Source organism: Onychomys torridus, chromosome 1 (assembly GCF_903995425.1).
Source record: "Onychomys torridus chromosome 1, mOncTor1.1, whole genome shotgun sequence".
Taxonomy (NCBI): domain Eukaryota; kingdom Metazoa; phylum Chordata; class Mammalia; order Rodentia; family Cricetidae; genus Onychomys; species Onychomys torridus.
Genome location: NC_050443.1, coordinates 105,588,906 through 105,605,682, shown reverse-complemented (window position 1 = coordinate 105,605,682; position 16,777 = coordinate 105,588,906). Strand labels below are relative to the sequence as shown.

The window sequence follows — 16,777 nt, the reverse complement described above, 5'->3', positions numbered from 1 at the left end:
TGAATCCCTGTCTTTAAAAACAAACAAAAAACAAAAACAACTAACTAACTAACTAACTAAGTAAGGCTGGAGAGCCAGCTCACAACCACCTGCAACTTTAGCTACAGGAGGACTTATGCCATCTGCTGGCCCCCACAGGCACCTACACCCATGTGTGCACATTCGTACATGTACACAAGCAATAAAAACCAATCTTTAAAAACAACCAAACCGGGGGCTGGAGAGATGGCTCAGAGGTTAAGAGCACTGATTGCTCTTCCAGAGGTCCTGAGTTCAGTTCCCAGCAACCACATGGTGGCTCACAACCATCTGAAATCTGGTGCCCTCTTCTGGCCTGCAGGCAAACATGCTGTGTACATAATAAATAAATAAATGTTAAAACAAAACAAAACAACAACAACAACAACAAAAAAACCAAACAACCAAACCAAGTGGAGTGCCAGGGATGTAACTCGTGAAGGAGCATTTGACATGCACAGAAAAGGGCGTGGGTTCAACTCTTTCCTCTCTCTCTTTTGGGCAGTGTCTTTTTGTGTTGAAAACAAAACTCACTATCAAGACCAGGCTGGCCTCAGTGTGTGGTCTTGCGGCAGAGTACTGGGATACTATGCCTAGGACCTCGGGTTCAACTCCCAATTCCCCTTTCCCTTGGTGGGAGGAGGGAGGATGGGGGAATCCGTGGCTGATATGTGAAATTTAGTTAATTATAAAATAAAAATATTAAAAAAAAAAAAGACCAGGCTGGCCTCGAACTCACAGAGATCCACCTGGCTCTGCCTCCCTAGTGCTGGGATAAAAGGCGTGAGCCACCACCGCCTGGCATGAGTTCTGTTCTTAATAGCACAAAAGAGGAAGAAAGGAAAGACCAAATCTCAGAGAGAGTAGCTCTCTCAAGCCAGTGATGAACACAGGCAGGGCTTTCAAATGTACCGACTCCTGACCTGCTAGGGTCCCCAAGGGATTGGCTTCGGTTGAGACCAGAACTGCAGTAGAGACAGTCAGACCCACAGGGCAGAGTGGGACAGGGTGGCAGAGCTGCTGCTGATCGTCCCCAACACCAAGACTGTCATTTTGGACAAAAAGAGCTGGCCTTGGGGTGGGAGTTACACCCTCCAGCTCTGAGGGGAAAATGAGCCCTTTGATGGGGGCAGTGGTGAGGCTGGTGGGGGCTGGCCTTCCCTCCTGGGTGAGGCCCACGTACACCTTCACCTGTGAGCTGTGCAGATCGTGTATCTGTTTCCCTGCCCGCTCCCCGCTCTATTCCTCTGTTGGCCCTGGCCCACGCCTCAGTGCACCCACTCAATGGGCCTTTCCTAATCCCCTGACATCATCGCCTACCTATCACTGGCCCGACTTGCCAATTTGGCGGCCCCATCCTTGGAGATGCTGTTTAGAAACCCCCTACTCAGAACTGTCTGTGTCCTCAACCTCCTTCCTATCTCAGTCTACAGTTCAGATCTGGGATACCCACTCCCATCCCCACGCTGGGGACAGGGTCTAGGATTTGCCCTGGCTTTGCTGTGTCATTCCAGGTAAGCACCTACCCCTCTGGACCGTGGGCCCCTTAGCTGATTTTGCCCCACTCCCCAACCCAGCTAATCACTCTGAAACCTTTTGGCTTCTCGGCCACTTGTCACTTGAGGAAACCTTGGGTTGTTTTATTTTACTCAATTTCATTTTGAGACAGTCCGGACGGGCCTCAAAATCAAGATATCCCCCTTCCTCAGTCCTGGGATTGTAAATATGTGCTTTCATACCTGGATGAAACATTAGCTCTTGTCAGCTTCTTATTGTTGATCTTCTCCACCACGGGTAGCTTTCACAGTTGGTGCTGTACTATATCGGTTGTGAATGTATTTGACTTCGTCTCCACATTGCTCTCTACCAGGGGAGGTGGGGTAAACTGTCCTCCCACCCTAAAGGGAGTGAGGACGAGCATCTGGCTGACACACTCTGACAGAGTGAAACGGCACCACGCCACGGTGGAGGAGCCCTCCCCCACACCTCCAGGGAGGAGAAGGGTCTCAGGAGAATGCACGTGAGGCCACCTATGCATGTGTCCGTGTATACTGGGTAGAGGGACTGGCACTCCTAAGAGGCTGAGGTGTGGCTGGATGAGGATCCTGGACAGCTGCACGTGAGATGTGTGACCATCTCTACGTGCACATCTGCACTATGTAGGTGCTCCAGCTGGGTGGGATTCCAGGTGTTTGGGATGTGTTTGTGTATCGATCGCTGTGCATTTGTACAGATGAGTCCTTGTCTGTCTAGGACTCTGGGTATGTGATATGTGCATACAGACATGCCTATGAGGGATTTTTGCCTATCTGTCCCACGTTCTGTGCCAAGCACCTGGAGTAGGGACGGCATTTGGTCCACGAGTACTTGAGAAAATGAACATGTGAAATTGCCGGCCCAGGGCAAGCTGCTGTATTGGGGGCACACCTGGGTGTGGGTCATGGGGTTCCCAAACCACTCCTCCTGCTCCCTTTCCAAACTCCTTGAAAGCCAGGGCCCAATGTCTGGGTCCCCATGGGCGGAGCAGGGGGCGGCCTCCTCCTGGGAAATTGGATCCCAAGACGTGCAGAGCCGCAGGAGCAGGGCTTCCCCTTTGTCCCCCATAATCCTCTCCCCGCCCTCGCCCTCCTTTCCAACCACCAGGTTGAAGGTCAAGTTTGGGGCTGTGGGGGTCCAGGTTGTCACCTTAGTGTCCCCTTCACACACTATTCCTCACCCTGGGGCTTCTGGGTGGCCTGGACTATATACCCTCACCTTGGTCTCTCTCAAAACTCTATTTTGTACCCTGGCTGGGCCTGCCTCATTCTCTGCCAGGGCTCTGTCTGCTGCCTGCCCTCCTTGTCTAGGGGAGTAGCTCCCCTCCCACCTGGGCGGCTCTAGGGCTCAGTCCCACGTATAAAGCTACCCAAGGTACAGGAGGACAGGTGCCCTGGAAAGATCCAGAGACTGCAGCTGAAGCAGCCAAGGAGGAAACATGTACTGCCTGCTGGGTGAGTGAGGGTCCAGGGCACCAGGGTCTCAGTGGCCCGTGCAGCTGCTGGGGACCTGCACATCCCTACACATAGAAGGATTTACTCCCCAGCCATTCAAGGAGTGGTTATTGAAGCCCCGCTATGTGCTGGTATCCACAGAGGATTGATTCCAGGACTTCCTCAGTGGAGACCAAACTCCAATGATGCTTCAGTCCCTTATATAAAATGTGATATTCTATCTATCTGTCTATCAGCTATCTATCTATCTATCTATCTATCTATCTATCTACCTATCTATCAATCATCTATCATCTATCAATTTATCTATCTATCATCTATATATCCTCTATCTATCTATCGCCTATGCACATCTTTCTGTATACTTCATAACCCCCTCTAGATTATTATAACAGTTGATGCAATGTCAATACCGTCTAATTAGTTGGTATGTTGTATTGTTTGGGAAATGAGGCAAGGAAAACAATTTTTGTACACCCAGTAATTTTCCATCTGCAGTTGCATGGGTACATGGATGCAGATACAGAAGGCAGTTATACTGTTCGGAGACTGGGGCTAGATGGAGGGAATTGACATCCACAGTGTGATCATGACAGCCTTGTCAGATTTGTGCTGCAAGCGACACAGAAATAAGCCACCCCGGGGCGGTGGCATGTGCCTGCAATCCCAGCACTGGGGGGGGGGGGGGGCTGAAGCCGGAGGATGGTGAGTTTAAGGCCAGCTTGGAGTACACAGCAAATTCCGTCCTAGGCTACATAACAAGATTCAGTCTGCAAACAAACAAGTAAATTATAATGGCACGTGAGAAGAAATGAGCTCATTAAAACTTGTTGAATAAGTGAAGAAAGCATCTCTACTCTGTCTTCTTTCATATGTATGTATGTATTTGGAATTTTCCAGACAAGATTTCTCTGTGTAACAGCTCTTGCTGTCCTGGAACTCACTTTGTAGACCAGGCTGGCCCCGAACTCACTGAGATTCGCTTGGCTCTCCCTCCCTGGTGCTGGGATTCAAAGGCATGCACCACCCCCCACCCCAGCTTTCTTCCTTTTTTAAATGAGAGGGGTCTCACTCATTCTGTAGACCATCCTGATCTAGAACTTCGAGATCTGTCCCTGTCTGCCTCCCGAAGGCTGGGACTGAAGGCGTACAGTGTACCTGCTTATTTTCAGTTCTCTCCTAATTGGTTCTGAATTTAGGGATGTGAATAACTAAGGGGACCATGTGCACTCACCTTCCTCCTGCCCAGGTAGGTGAGCCTCACTGTGCTGATGGGAGGAGAGCTGCATCAGGACTGGGGAGGGTAATCTGTTAGCTCGTATTCAAATGGAATTACTCAGGAGGCTGAAGCAGAACAGAAAGAGCATTAGCATGCCCGAGCATTTAGTGAGACCCTCTGTGAAGACAAAGCATGAAAACCTGGGACCTGGTCTGCCGGCTCAGTTGGGAGAATACTTATATTGCATGGGGTTATCTCTAGCACCACATAAACGAGGTGTGGTGCTGTGTGGCTGGACCCTATCTCAAAAAAAACAAGAAGGTGGTGGGTGACGGCACACACCTTTCATCCCAGTACTCAAGAGGCAGAGGCAGGCAGATCTCTGTGAGTTCCAGACCAGTCTGGTGTACAAAGTGAGTTCCAGGACAGCCAGGGCTGTTACACAGTGAAACCCTGTCTCAAAAAACAAAAACAAAAACAAAAACAAAACAACCAAAACGAAAACCAAAAACCAACCAACCAAATAAAACCCAAGAAGTTTGGGACACTGCAGAGATATCTGCACATTCATGTTGCAGGATTAATCACAATAGCCAGGAGATCTGGATCCAGCTTAGGTGTCCATCCACAGATGAATGACAAAAAAAAAATTGTGATGCTTACACACAATGAAGTTTTATTCAGCTATAGAAGAATGAAATCATAATATTTTCAGGCAAAATGAAGGGAACCAAGATCATGACGTTAAGCAAAATAGTCCAGATTCAGACAAATATTGCGTGTTTTCTCTCACATGAAGAAGCTGAGTTTAAATTTGTATGTACAGGACATGAACGTAGAAGGGGGGTTATGAGGAGAAAAGAGGGCTGGGGGCGGGGAGGGAACAAGAGAGGGTTATGGGATATGTGTGATAGGAAAACAGAGGGAGGCTTTTCTTGGGGGGAAGAAACCTTGAAAAGGGGGAGAGGAGAGGGGAGGGTGACTAAGAATAAAGTGTGTGTGTGTGTGTGTGTGTGAGTGTGTGTGTGTGTGTGTTGCAATGGAACCCTTTTGTCTGCTAGCCAAGATATTAAATAAATACTGATTATATAGCTCAATGCAGAGAGAGCCTGGAAATAAGACTGTGGCTCTATTCACTCAATTGTATGGGGGCAGCAATGAACCAGGCAAGGGTTCCCTTCCTGGGGAGACATTAGGGAGAAATAACAAGTCAGTAAATAAACAAATAAGCAATTGTAGGCAACAGGTCTCTAGAGACGATAAATCAGGGGAGGGACATTGGTTTCTAATATTGTATTTATTACTGTTGTGTGAGCCATGTGTGATGTGTGTGCAGATATGAAGAGGCCAGAGGAGGACTTCAGGACACTGTCCTCTCCTTCCATCATGGCTTCTGAGGATCAAATTCAGCTTGCCAGCCTCATTTGGAAGGTGCTTTTACTCACTAAGCCCGAGTTTTGTTATGAGGGCCAGGCTTTGCTGAGCCAAGGCCTGAAGAGCGGCATGAAACAGCCTTGGAAGTGTTTTGGGGGTTCCTGTGGGGCAAAGCAAGGGTGAGGTCCTGAGGGAGTAATGTGGGCAGAGCATAGAGAGAACAGAGCACTGGAAGTCCACCTGGGGACTTCTGTGTATGCCGAACCAGGTGGGATGTTTGAACAGCAGAGGGACATGCTTGGATGGGAGGGGACTATACAAGGGGCTACCAAGTGGGAACAGAGACCAGGGGAGAGGGAGGTGACAGAGCTCAGCCTGAGGGGTTACAGTGGTAAGGACAGAAGTGATTAGATTCTGCTACATCTTTTGTGTTTTTCAACGTTTGTTGTTGCTGTTGTTTTTAATTTTATTGTTTTTGGAGTCTGAGGAAGCCAAAGAGGGCGCCAGGTCTCCTGGAACTGGAGTGAAGGAAAGTTGGAGGCCTCCATTCGGGTGCTGGGAATTGAACCTGGGTCTTTTGGAAGAGCAGCCAGTGCTCTTGACTGCTGAGCCACCTCTCCGATGTTTCAAATTTTTACTGAAAGTAACAAATGTTCTGAAAGGTACACATTATACTTGTAGGTAGCCTGGTTCAGCTGGATGGATTTTCATAAAGGGAACATTTCTAATGACTATTCAGATAAAAAAACACTCCCACAACTGCATAAGGTGGTATAGGCCTGTAATCCCAGCACTCAGGAAGCAGAGGCAGGTGGATTTCTGTGAGTCTGGTCTACATAGTGAGCTCCAGGACAGCCAGGGCTACACGGTAAGACTTTGTCTCAAAGGGGAGTTCTGGGCGTGAAACTATCTGCCAACCAGGTAATTTTGCTCTGACCTGAACAGACAAGACATCACAGGCCACAAATGCTGTCCTCTTTGAAGGCCGTGTTGGAATGAGTGAATGATGAGTGGGCCAGGGACTTAATGCTGACCCTCTTATGTCCTGTACCAGCTCCCCTCGGCCTACTGAGCCTGCTGCCACCCCTCAGGCCTGCGGCCCCCATCTCCCCATCAGAGCCCATCAGTCAAGCCTACAGTCTGGCTCTCTACATGCAGAAGAACACATCAACACTGCTGCAGACCTACGTGAGTGATACTGGGCAAAAGCAGGGCTCTGAGGAAGGAGGTGCCGGCCTGCACAGGGCAAGCAGAGCCGGTCCAAGAGACCCCCTTTGTGAGCAAGGGGGTGCAGTGGCTCTTAGACAGAGACACATTCACTTGTGCTGTCATTAACTAGAACTGGAACCACCCTTCAACGTTCTGAGAGGTGGGACTAGAGTCCATTTTACAGGTGAGAAAATGGAGTTGTAGACAGGTAGGTAATTTGCCTTCAGGCACTGAGCTAGTGCCAGTGTCTGGAAGCAGGTCTGTGGAACTCCGTTTCTAGAAGCTCCCACCCCCACACTAACTCATTGTCTAGAGGTAAAACTGGCAGCTTGCTTTGTGAGTCTTGGATGTTTGTTTGCTTGACCCATGAGGGGCTGGTTTCCATTTCCAGTAGCAGGGACAGGGATCCCATTGGCCAAAACTTGACCTCATCTTAGCCCTGTCCCTTCCTAAATCACATACCTACCTGGTCCTGAGACCCTGGAGTTTACAACTCCTCCACTGCATTGTGCTTTACACCATGACAATTACAAAATCTAGGCTCTAGGTTGGGCGTGTTGGCTCACATCTTTAATGCTAGCAACAGGGGAAGAGAGGCAGACGGGTCTCTGTGAGTTTGAGGCCAGGCTACATACAGATAGAGAGTGAGGGATACACAGAGAGACCCTGTTTAAAAAAATAAAGAGAAACATCAGCTGTTATATTTTAGTAATGTCCTCGGAGTGAACATGACTACGTTGCTCACTGATAGCCATACATGATGGATAGTGGTTCTCACCTTACTGCAAGTCAGATACTCTTCATTTTACAATTCTGCCATGCAGAGCTACGGGTTCTTGCGATTCATGGAGGCACAGTTGATGTAGAGGACAAAAGGGAGCCTGTAACACACTTGCTTATTCCTGCAGCTCCCAAAGGGTGAATGGTGGCCTCCTCCGGGAAAATGCCAGTCTCAGAGGGAAGATGTCCCCCAGAAACTCCTCAGCCACTTTACTTCTATCTGTCACTCATGCAGCTCCAGTACCAGGGCAGCCCCTTCAGTGACCCCGGCTTCTCTGCCCCTGAACTCCAGCTCAGCAGCCTGCCTCCTGCTGCGGTCCCCTTCCAGACCTGGCATGCGATGGATGATGCAGAGCGGCTAAGGCGAGCCCAGGGAGGCTTCCTGGCCCTGACCCAGCACCTCCAGCTTGTGGGGGACGACCAGAGTGATCTGAATCCTGGCAGTCCCATTCTGCTGGCCCAGCTAGGAGCAGCGAGACTCCGGGCCCAAGGCCTACTGGGCAACATGGCTGCCATCATGACTGCTCTGGGGCTGCCCATCCCTCCAGAAGAGGATACTCTGGGGCTTGTCCCTTTCGGGGCCTCAGCCTTTGAGAGGAAATGTCGAGGCTACATAGTGACCCGGGAATATGGTCACTGGACAGACCGGGCTGTGAGAGACTTGGCTCTACTGAAGGCCAAGTACCCAGCATAGACGGTCGTCCTTCTGTGAGAAGCCCCAGGCTTTCCTTTAGAGGACTCATTCCTGCCTTACTTCTGGGATGGAAAATGCATCACATCTCACTCAGCAGTCAGGACCCCTGTGACAAGTCTTTGGGATGATTTCCTGGAAGCCAAGCCTCCACTCTTGATTGCCTGGGTCTTCCTGCCAGGTCCTACAGACCAGACTCCCTTCCAGATCTAGGCAGGGCTCCATGGACCCATTTGATGGATCAACAAACCAGTGGTGTGTTGATATTTCTGCTTCTTGGTTGGACAGAAGAGCCCTCATGAAGAGGCTTTACTTCCCACCCTAGGGAGAGGACAGCTGGTCTCCCTCCTGAGCTTGCCCTGACTTTCCTCTTCTTGTATTTGAGGAAGTCCAGGGGCTTGCTTCCTGTCTCTGTCTACCTCAATTCCTAGGTGAAGACATGGCCTCTTTGGGACACAGGCCTCTTTTTGCCCTTACCCTCAGTCTACCTCTTCATCGATGGTTCCTATTGAACTCCCCAGTGGACAGAGGCCCAGTCTAGTCACAGCCACTAGGGCTCATGTCTCCTCCGTTTCCTGCTGAGGGTGTCCACTTTGTGTTCAGGACTGACAAATGGTGACTCTGGCCTGGGCTCCTCATGAATCTGTTTGTACTGTGCCTTTGTGGGTAAGGGGGAGGGCACTCCTGTACTGTAAGGATCCTATTCTCCTCAGATCTCTCTCCCCACATGCAACAACTGTGTTTCATGAAGCTGTGGTTTTATTGTTAAACATTTATTTACAAAAATTAATTTATTCTCAAATAAAACTCTCTTAAGATGTTTTTCTGCCTTTCCCTCTCCATAGACCAGGCTGGGGCTGGGGTCACTGGGAATAGGGTACGGAGGGAAGAAAGGGAAGGACAGGGAAGTGGGGGAGGGAGAGACAGGGCTCCAAAGGAACTGGTGGGAGGAGAGGACACCAGGGAGATGGCCCTGAAGATGGGTGGCCTTGCCACCACAGGACCAGCGGGTACTTTTCTAGTTAGGACAGGACAAAGGAACGGAAGAAAGTGTCACCTCCATGAGATGAAACAGAGTTACACATAGTCACACGGACAATGGGGAGGCAGATGTGAAAACTGGGAGTTCGAGGCCACTCCAGGCCACCCAGGGCTATAGAGTGAGACCCTGTCTCAAAAACAAACAAGCAAGCAAAGAACAAGAGACCAGGAAACGAGAAACAGAAACTCTCAGAGACAAAAGCATTCAAGACAGGAGGAAAAGAGAGAGAGAGAAAAAGAGAGAGAGAAACTGGTAGGCACACGAAGCTCCCTGAGGAGGCAAGAGCCAAAGAGAAAGAGACCACACAATGCAGAAAGTCGGGGACAGTCCAAGAAGGCACCGACACGGACGGAGCGACAGAATGGGAAGCCACAGAGGTGGGACAGAGTACCGACCCTCAGGAGACGCCGCCGGGCACCAGCTGGCTCAGGTCGCCCTCGGTGCGGCTCACCCACTCGCCATAGAGGCCGCACACATGGAGCCCCAGCACCTTGGCTGAGAAGACGCCCGCAGCGCTGTTGGCCGGGGAAAGGGCGGCGGCGGCGGCGGCGGCGGGCTCCGACCCGGGCCCGCGGGCTGCTGCGCCCAGAGCGGCCAGCACCGTCTCCACCGCGGCTCCCAGAGCCCGAGCCTGCCGGGCCGCGTCCTCCAGGCTCCGCAGCAGGCGCGGGGCGCGCGGGTTCAGCTCCGCCTGGCGGCGGCGCACGGCGTCCAACAGCGCGGGGAGCGCACCCAGGGCAGCCGCGTCCAGACGCAGCCGCTCGGACAGCGGTAGCCCCGCGTGGCTCGGGGCCGGGCCACTCAGGCCGGCCAGTGCCAGGCGCGGTGGTGAGAAGCCCGGCAGCCCGAAGGGGTCTCCCTGCTGCTGCACCTGTGGAGATAGACGGTCACCAGTCAGCCGGGCTCCTGCGATCTTGATCGGGGCTGGTCCACTCTTAAGAGCCCTCCTCCCTTCTCCTGGGGCCTTAGGTTCCTCATCGGGCAAATAGCAGATCCTATTGTGTTTGAGATTAAACCAAGAATTTACATGGGCTTTGCACACGACTGTCTTGGATTCTCTAACAGATAATAAGAGTATCAATTTCATAAGGTAGTTAGGAGCATGCAGGGTCCGACGGACAAACTCTAGAACCCAGGAAAAGCTCAATAAATATTGGCCATTTTTTAATTACTTTTTTGGGGGGGAGGGGGATTTTGTTGTTGTTTTGTTTTGTTTTGTTTTGTTTTGTTTTTCGAGATAGGGTTTCTCCATGTAGTTTTGGTGCCTATTCTGGATCTCACTCTGTAGATTCGGCTGGCCTCGAGCTCACAGAGATCCGCCTGGCTCTGCCTACCGAGTGCTGGGATTAAAGTCGTGTGCCACGACCGACTGGCTTGGGGGGGCTATTTTTGAGACAGATCTCACTATGTAGTATCCTGGAACTCCTTTGCAGACCAAGCTGGCCTTGAACTCACTGAGATCCACCTGCCTCTGCCTCCCAAATGCTGGGATTAAAGGCATGTGCCACCATACCTAACCTTACTTGTTTATTTTGAGACAGGGTCTCACTAGCTTTTTGCTGGCCTCACTATTTAGACCGGCTGGCCTCAAATTCACAAAGATCCACCCGCCTCTGCCTTCCAAGGGCTGGTGTGTGCCCTACCTTTTCTTTTCTTTTGGAGCTGAGGATAGAACCCAGGGCCTTGAGCAAGTGCTCTACCACTGAGCTAAATCCTCACCCCCCCTCCTTTTTTTTTAAAGCATGTGTATAGGATGTGTCAGGGAGGAAGGAGTGTGCCACATTGCACATGTGACAGTCAAAGGTCAACTTATAGTCAGTTTACTTCCACCTTTATGGTGGGTCTGGAAATCAAACTCTGGACACCAAATTGCCTGGCAAGCCCCTTTACCAGCTAAGCCATATCTTCAGCCCCAGACCTGGGTTAAACACCTATCTGCACTGAATAGCTGTGACTCCTTCTTCTTCTTCTTCTTCTTCTTCTTCTTCTTCTTCTTCTTCTTCTTCTCTTCCTCCTCCTCCTCCTCCTCCCCCTCCTCCTCCTTCTTCTTTTAAAAGATTTATTTATTACACATACAAGTGTTCTGCCTGCATGTGTCCCTGTAGGCCAGAGAGGGCACCAGATCTCTCATTACATTGATTGCTGGGACTTGAACTCAGGTCCTCTGGAAGAGCAGCCGGTGCTCCTAACCACTGAGCCACCCCTCCAGCCCCCGCTGTGACTTCTTACAAGACCATTCCCTTCTTTTTGCTTCAGCCTTCTCATCTGTGAAAGCAAGGGATGTTCCCTGTTCTGTCTTTCAATCAGAGGGCTCTTGAGGACCACAGACTCCATGCAGGGACTCCACCGGATTCCCTGACTCTCCCCATCTTGACAGGCAGCATGTGAAGGAAGACAGAGGTGACTTGTAATTCGTCAAGTTCCCTAAGGCCTCTGGTGCAGGTCTTGTGGTCGCTACTTTGAATATAGTGTCTTCCTAAAAAAACGGGGATTGACGATGGTGAGGTAGGCCTGGTACAAAAGGAAGTTGTGGCCCATTGAGTGCCTGCCAGCCTGATTAAAATCCTGGGATCCACATGGTAGGAGAGAGAACTAAGTCCCTCAGTTGTCTCCTGACTTCCATGTACACACCAGGGCACTTGTGTGCCCACATAAAATAAATGAGTAGAATTTAAAAAAAGAAAAGGAATGGGCTGAATACCGTGATCGGCAGTAGGTCACTCACCCAGGAAGCAGAGCTGGAATTTGGTTGGACCAAAGGTAGTATGGCTACAAAGCTGGCCCTGTCATCTGCTGCCACCGTTAGCATCGATCGTCACAGTCCTTTTGATGCCGCACCCCAAGGTCTTAAGTTAGCAGCCCTAGTTTCAAAGCACCAGCCTCTCCCCACAACACCTTGGTAATCTGGAGGAGTCTTTTTCATGTGGCCAGGACAGGGTGTCAGCAGGTCCCTTCACTCTGTAAAAGTTCCCCTCACAGGTAGAATTTTTGCCCCTGATTGAAACCTCTTCTTGGCTTCTCTAAATGTCCAGGTGGAAGTTCATATTGTTCAGCTGTTTCATTTTACAGCCCTAAAAGTAGAGACCTCAAGATCACAGTGAGCCCAAATCTAGGTTTCCTGACTCCCAGAATTCCCTTTGTTTCCTCAGACCGGCTCTGATTTCCAGCACTGAGGCAGAGCCTCCAAACTGAGGCACAGTATCACAAGGCCACTAGTAGGGTTCTCTGCTTTACTGTGTGGCCAGAAGAAAGTTAACGGTCCCCTCAGATACTTTGATTTCCATTGAGGGGGATGAGGGGGGAGAAATAGGTGAAGACGTCTGTGATGTATACTTCCCCATCCCACAGCCCAACCCTCTTCCTACTCACATAGTCCTCCAGCAGCTGCTCTGCATATTTGGTCAGGAGGCGTGCAAGGTTGTGTGTCTGGCGGATCTTGGCCTCCAGATGGGGAAGGAATGAGATTGAGAAGTCAGCCTGGGGGTCTTCTGGTGGGAAAGAGGAGGGAGTGAGGGGTTATGAGGGCAACCCAAACCTAGTCCTTAACCATCTTTCCTAAGCTGGCTCTTCCTGAACCCCGAGGTTCTGCTCTGGATGGTAATATTCAAGCTAGGAAGAATCTGTCCCAATGGAGGGAAAACCAGGCGCCAAGCAGTTTCTCTACGTGAAATGTCTCTCCTGCCCCCAGATCACTGTTGAAATCCTATTAAGACCAAATTCATAAGCTCCTCCATAGTGGCTGCCTCCAGGTTCTCACTACCCTCAAATCAGCTTCTGCCTTCCACTTTAAAGAATTTGTTCATACTTCCAGGGTAGCTTCTTTTAGCCTTGTGAATCTGTTTTATCAGGAGACTTCTTAGAAGGCAGCTGTGATCACCCTATACCACCAACGCTATCCCGAGACCCTTTCAGGACAAAGTTCACATATCTCTGGATTTCTCCAACTGTTGTTGAATTCAGTCAGCATCACCGAAGCACAGAACCTCACGTTGCAATGCGCTTTCTCGGCCTGTTCTACAGATAGAGAAAGCCAAGACCCATTCTCTTCCTGATGCTCCTAGGTGAGAAGCTAGGCTCAACAGCATCAACGTATCAATGACAGGCGGGCCTTCCCTGGTACAAACCAGAGGGTGGTGCCAAAGGAAGACGACTACATTTCCCAAGATTCACACCGCAGGCATCCCAGTGCATGCTGGGGAATGTAGTCCCGACCCGACAACCCCTTTCGTCTGAGTTTCCCACCACCAGCCAAGATCTCAGAAGCCTGTACTTTGGCCTCTTGTCACTCGTAGCTCCTCCGTGGACCAAAGATTCCTTAACTCGGCCTCTCCCTCCAGTCCTTCAGCTTTGATTCTTTCCCAGTACTTTGAGAGGCACTGTTATCCTGCCCCAGCCCGACCCCAGCCCTCCTTCAGGGTGTACTCACCCATATATTCGGCGCTCTAAGCCCCGAACCCAGGCCCCTGAAGCCTCAACTCCAGGCCTCCTCTAAACCCTTGCGCCTGCCCTGTCTCCCAACTCAACCGCTGGTTACCTGACACCGGCGTCTCCTCCCTCCCCCGACCCCCCCACCCCTACCCCGCCCAGGTCTTTCTCCTCCCAGACTCAGGGGTGGGGTGGTGTTGACAGAGATCCAGATCCCAGCTTTCGACCTCACTCCTATTCCCGTGAGGGACCCAGGATCCAGTCACTCAGTCCCTTACCCAGACTTCCCTCCCTTGGGTTCATGTCGGCCCCAGGCCGATCCCGGTTTCCCTCAACACACCCCTACCGGAGGGGAGGAGGGGAGGGGGGAAAGGGGGGAAAGGGCCAGGGGCGTGGCTCGAGCTCGGCCAATCATAGCTCAGACCCCAAACATTTCCTTCCCACCACTACTTTCAGGCAAGATTCCTTGGCCCTGAGCTCAGGAACTGGCTCGTGAGGCTTCGACTGGGAAAGGGGCCAGAGCGGGGAGGCAGGTGTTGGCGCAGTGAATGGACACTTGGGCGTTTAAGGCAGCTCTTGTGTCTTGCTGGGAGGAGGAGACTCAGGCTCCGACCTGAGGTAGAGCTTGACCATAAGGGCTGCTTTGAGAGGAAAGCTGGGAAACCCAAGAGGAAAGCTTCAGGTCCTCTCTGTGGGTCAGGACAAAGAAAGAAGCCAGGGTGCACCTAAGGCACGCACCGCCTGGCCTAGCTTCTTGTCTTAGATGCCTTCTGCTTTCTCTGTCACTCTGATCAGGTGTGAGACAGCCTTTCCCTCCCCATACCGTTACAGACCCCGCCCCTCACACTCACTCACACACACACACCCTCTCTCTCTCTCTCTCTCTCTCTCTCTCTCTCTCTCTCTCTCTCTCGCACGCATGTGTGTTTAGGCATCTGGGCCCAGACTCTCACACAGGTGAGCACAGGCTTCATCCAGGTCACACCCAAACAGCAGCTCATCAGCCCGAGGGAGACACTGGAAGCACTGGACACAACTGTCTCTGCTATTGGTCCCAAGCACCTACTCTCTCTGTCTTGGCCTCTGGCGCAGAGAGGATCCTTGTTTGGTTTCAGGCCTCAGCTAATGGCCTTTGTGAGCACATGGACTGAATGGCCTGTGTGAGGATGTTAACATGCACAAAGGATCAGAACAAAGGAATTCATTACCAGAGCAGATTACAGGTGCATTTGAAGCCAGACTGTCAGCAGTGGCCACAACCACACACTAACCAGCAGTATTTATTGAGTGTTCACTGTATGCCAGACACTATCCTAAATGCTGTGTATATATACACATTAACTTATTTCCATGTTATAGATGAGGCCATAAAGACAAATGACTTGCCCAAAGTCACGTAGGTGGGTGTGACAGACTTGAGATTTTACCACAGTTTGGTTCAGAAATGCTGTCTGACATGGTGGGTGTGATCACACCCAAACTTTGCAGGCTCCCTTCACACACAGCACAGCAGACATGTCCTAGTTATTGATGGGTCAACTTCAAATAAAATCAACCAAGAGGCAGTCATTTCCGTTTCATTGGGGGGGCGGGGGTGGGGGGGGGGGGGAGCATATGTACATCTGAGTGCAGTTGCTGGACGAGGCCAGAGGAGGGCATTGAATCCCCGGGAGCAAGATTGACAGGCAGTGCAACATGGGGTGCTGGGAACTAAATTTGGGTGTTGTTGAATATTATTTTAAGATGTGAGCCAGGCGGTGGTGGTGCATGCCTTTAATCCCAGCACTCGGGAGGCAGAGGCAGGCGGATCTCTGTGAGTTCGAGGCCAGCCTGGTCTACAGAGTGAGTTCCAGGAAAGGCACAAAGCTACACAGAGAAACCCTGTCTTGAAAAAAAACCAACCAACCAACCAACCAAAAAGATGTTTGTTTACTGATGTAAAGATGTGTTGTATTTTTTTTTTTTTTTGGTTTTTCATGGAACTTACATGGTAGAATTACCTAATGCATGCTGTCTACTTTCTTTTATTCAAGGCTTATCCCCACTGTTGGGCATAGCAGGACTTTGGTCATTCTGGTTGATGTGTCTGTGTCCATGGCATAAACAGGTTGTAACTGGTCTTTCACTACATCTGTTGTGGCGTTGCTCCCAGGTTGTGCTGTTATCTGAAAAGAGCTACAAACTTTCCAGTACTCCAGTACCTGTCTGGGTGTTCACACAGAAGCGTTTGGACCTGATGAGGTTTCTATTGCTGTGATAAGCACCATGATCAAAAGCAAGTTAGGGAGGAAAGAGTTTATTTCGGTTTACAGTTGAAGTCAGGAACTCAAGGCAGGAACCTGGAGGAAGGAACTGAATTAGAGGCCAGGGAAGAACGCTGCTTACTGGCTTGCTCCCCAAGGCTTGCTCAGCCTGCTTTCTTAGAGTCCCCAGGACCCATCTGCTCAGGGGTGGCACTGCCCACAGCGGTCTGGGCTCTCCCACATCAATTATTAATCAAGAATATGCCCCACAAACTTACCTACAGGGCAACGTGATAGTCATTTTCTTAATCAAGGTTCCCTCAACCCAGAGGACCCTAGCTTGTGTCGAGTAGACAAAAAACCTAGACAGCACACATTTCTTCGGTTGGGCGTTGACAGCTTGGGGCTGGAATAGCTGGGAAACCGGGTTGGCATTACGTTTAGCTTCACTGGGAAAGTGCCAGTTTTCCAAAGTACCTCTACCAACTACACTCCCCCATTCAAGGAATGCCAAGTTGTTCTGCTACTTCATCTACACGGTCTGTCTTTTTCACTTCCGCCGTTCTGGCTGAGGAGGCCCGCTCCCCACTCGAAAGTCTGGCACGCACTTGGCACTGTTAATGAGACTTGAATGAATGGGATGGACAAGTTAAGTTGGGCAGCATGGAATCAAAACAGCCTGGAGAGGGCAGACGCGCGCACACACAGCATTTCAGGGACGCCCACCCGCCGCGGACGCACACCAGGACAGTCCCTCTCGCGCACCCCTGTGCCCACGTGGCCCGA

The 16,777-nt window shown here is 50.9% G+C and overlaps 2 protein-coding genes across 4 annotated transcripts; one reads left to right on the top strand and one right to left on the bottom strand.

Annotated features, from left to right (window-relative positions):
* Window positions 1–6,596: 6,596 nt before the first annotated feature.
* LOC118588554 (cardiotrophin-2) lies at window positions 6,597–8,337 on the top strand. The gene is made up of 2 exons (XM_036194992.1): window positions 6,597–6,789; window positions 7,826–8,337. The coding sequence occupies exons 1-2, from the start codon at window positions 6,628–6,630 to the stop codon at window positions 8,282–8,284; spliced, it is 621 nt and encodes a 206-aa protein (XP_036050885.1). The 5' UTR covers window positions 6,597–6,627; the 3' UTR covers window positions 8,285–8,337.
* An 851-nt stretch (window positions 8,338–9,188) lies between these two features.
* On the bottom strand, window positions 9,189–14,096 carry Ctf1 (cardiotrophin 1). Of its 3 annotated transcripts, none has more exons than XM_036194962.1 (3): window positions 14,027–14,096; window positions 12,693–12,811; window positions 9,189–10,194 (listed from the first exon to the last, which is right to left on the bottom strand). In XM_036194962.1, the coding sequence occupies exons 1-3, from the start codon at window positions 14,049–14,051 to the stop codon at window positions 9,721–9,723; spliced, it is 618 nt and encodes a 205-aa protein (XP_036050855.1). In that variant the 5' UTR covers window positions 14,052–14,096; the 3' UTR covers window positions 9,189–9,720. The 3 variants fall into 3 exon arrangements, with proteins under 3 accessions (XP_036050855.1, XP_036050863.1, XP_036050872.1); XM_036194970.1 differs by having other exon boundaries at window positions 12,693–12,808; XM_036194979.1 differs by lacking the exon at window positions 14,027–14,096 and adding an exon at window positions 13,750–13,833.
* Between the last annotated feature and the right edge of the window lie 2,681 nt (window positions 14,097–16,777).

Excerpts from the sequence above, each read along its gene's own strand:
- LOC118588554 (XM_036194992.1), top strand. The coding sequence starts at position 6,628 with ATGCTGACCCTCTTATGTCCTGTACCAGCTCCCCTCGGCCTACTGAGC. Across the intron at positions 6,790-7,825 it reads CAACACTGCTGCAGACCTAC|CTCCAGTACCAGGGCAGCCC; the intron begins GTGAGTGATACT and ends TCACTCATGCAG.
- Ctf1 (XM_036194962.1), bottom strand. The coding sequence starts at position 14,051 with ATGAACCCAAGGGAGGGAAGTCTGG. Across the intron at positions 12,812-14,026 it reads CCCAAGGGAGGGAAGTCTGG|AAGACCCCCAGGCTGACTTC; the intron begins GTAAGGGACTGA and ends CTTTCCCACCAG. Across the intron at positions 10,195-12,692 it reads AGCAGCTGCTGGAGGACTAT|GTGCAGCAGCAGGGAGACCC; the intron begins GTGAGTAGGAAG and ends CTATCTCCACAG.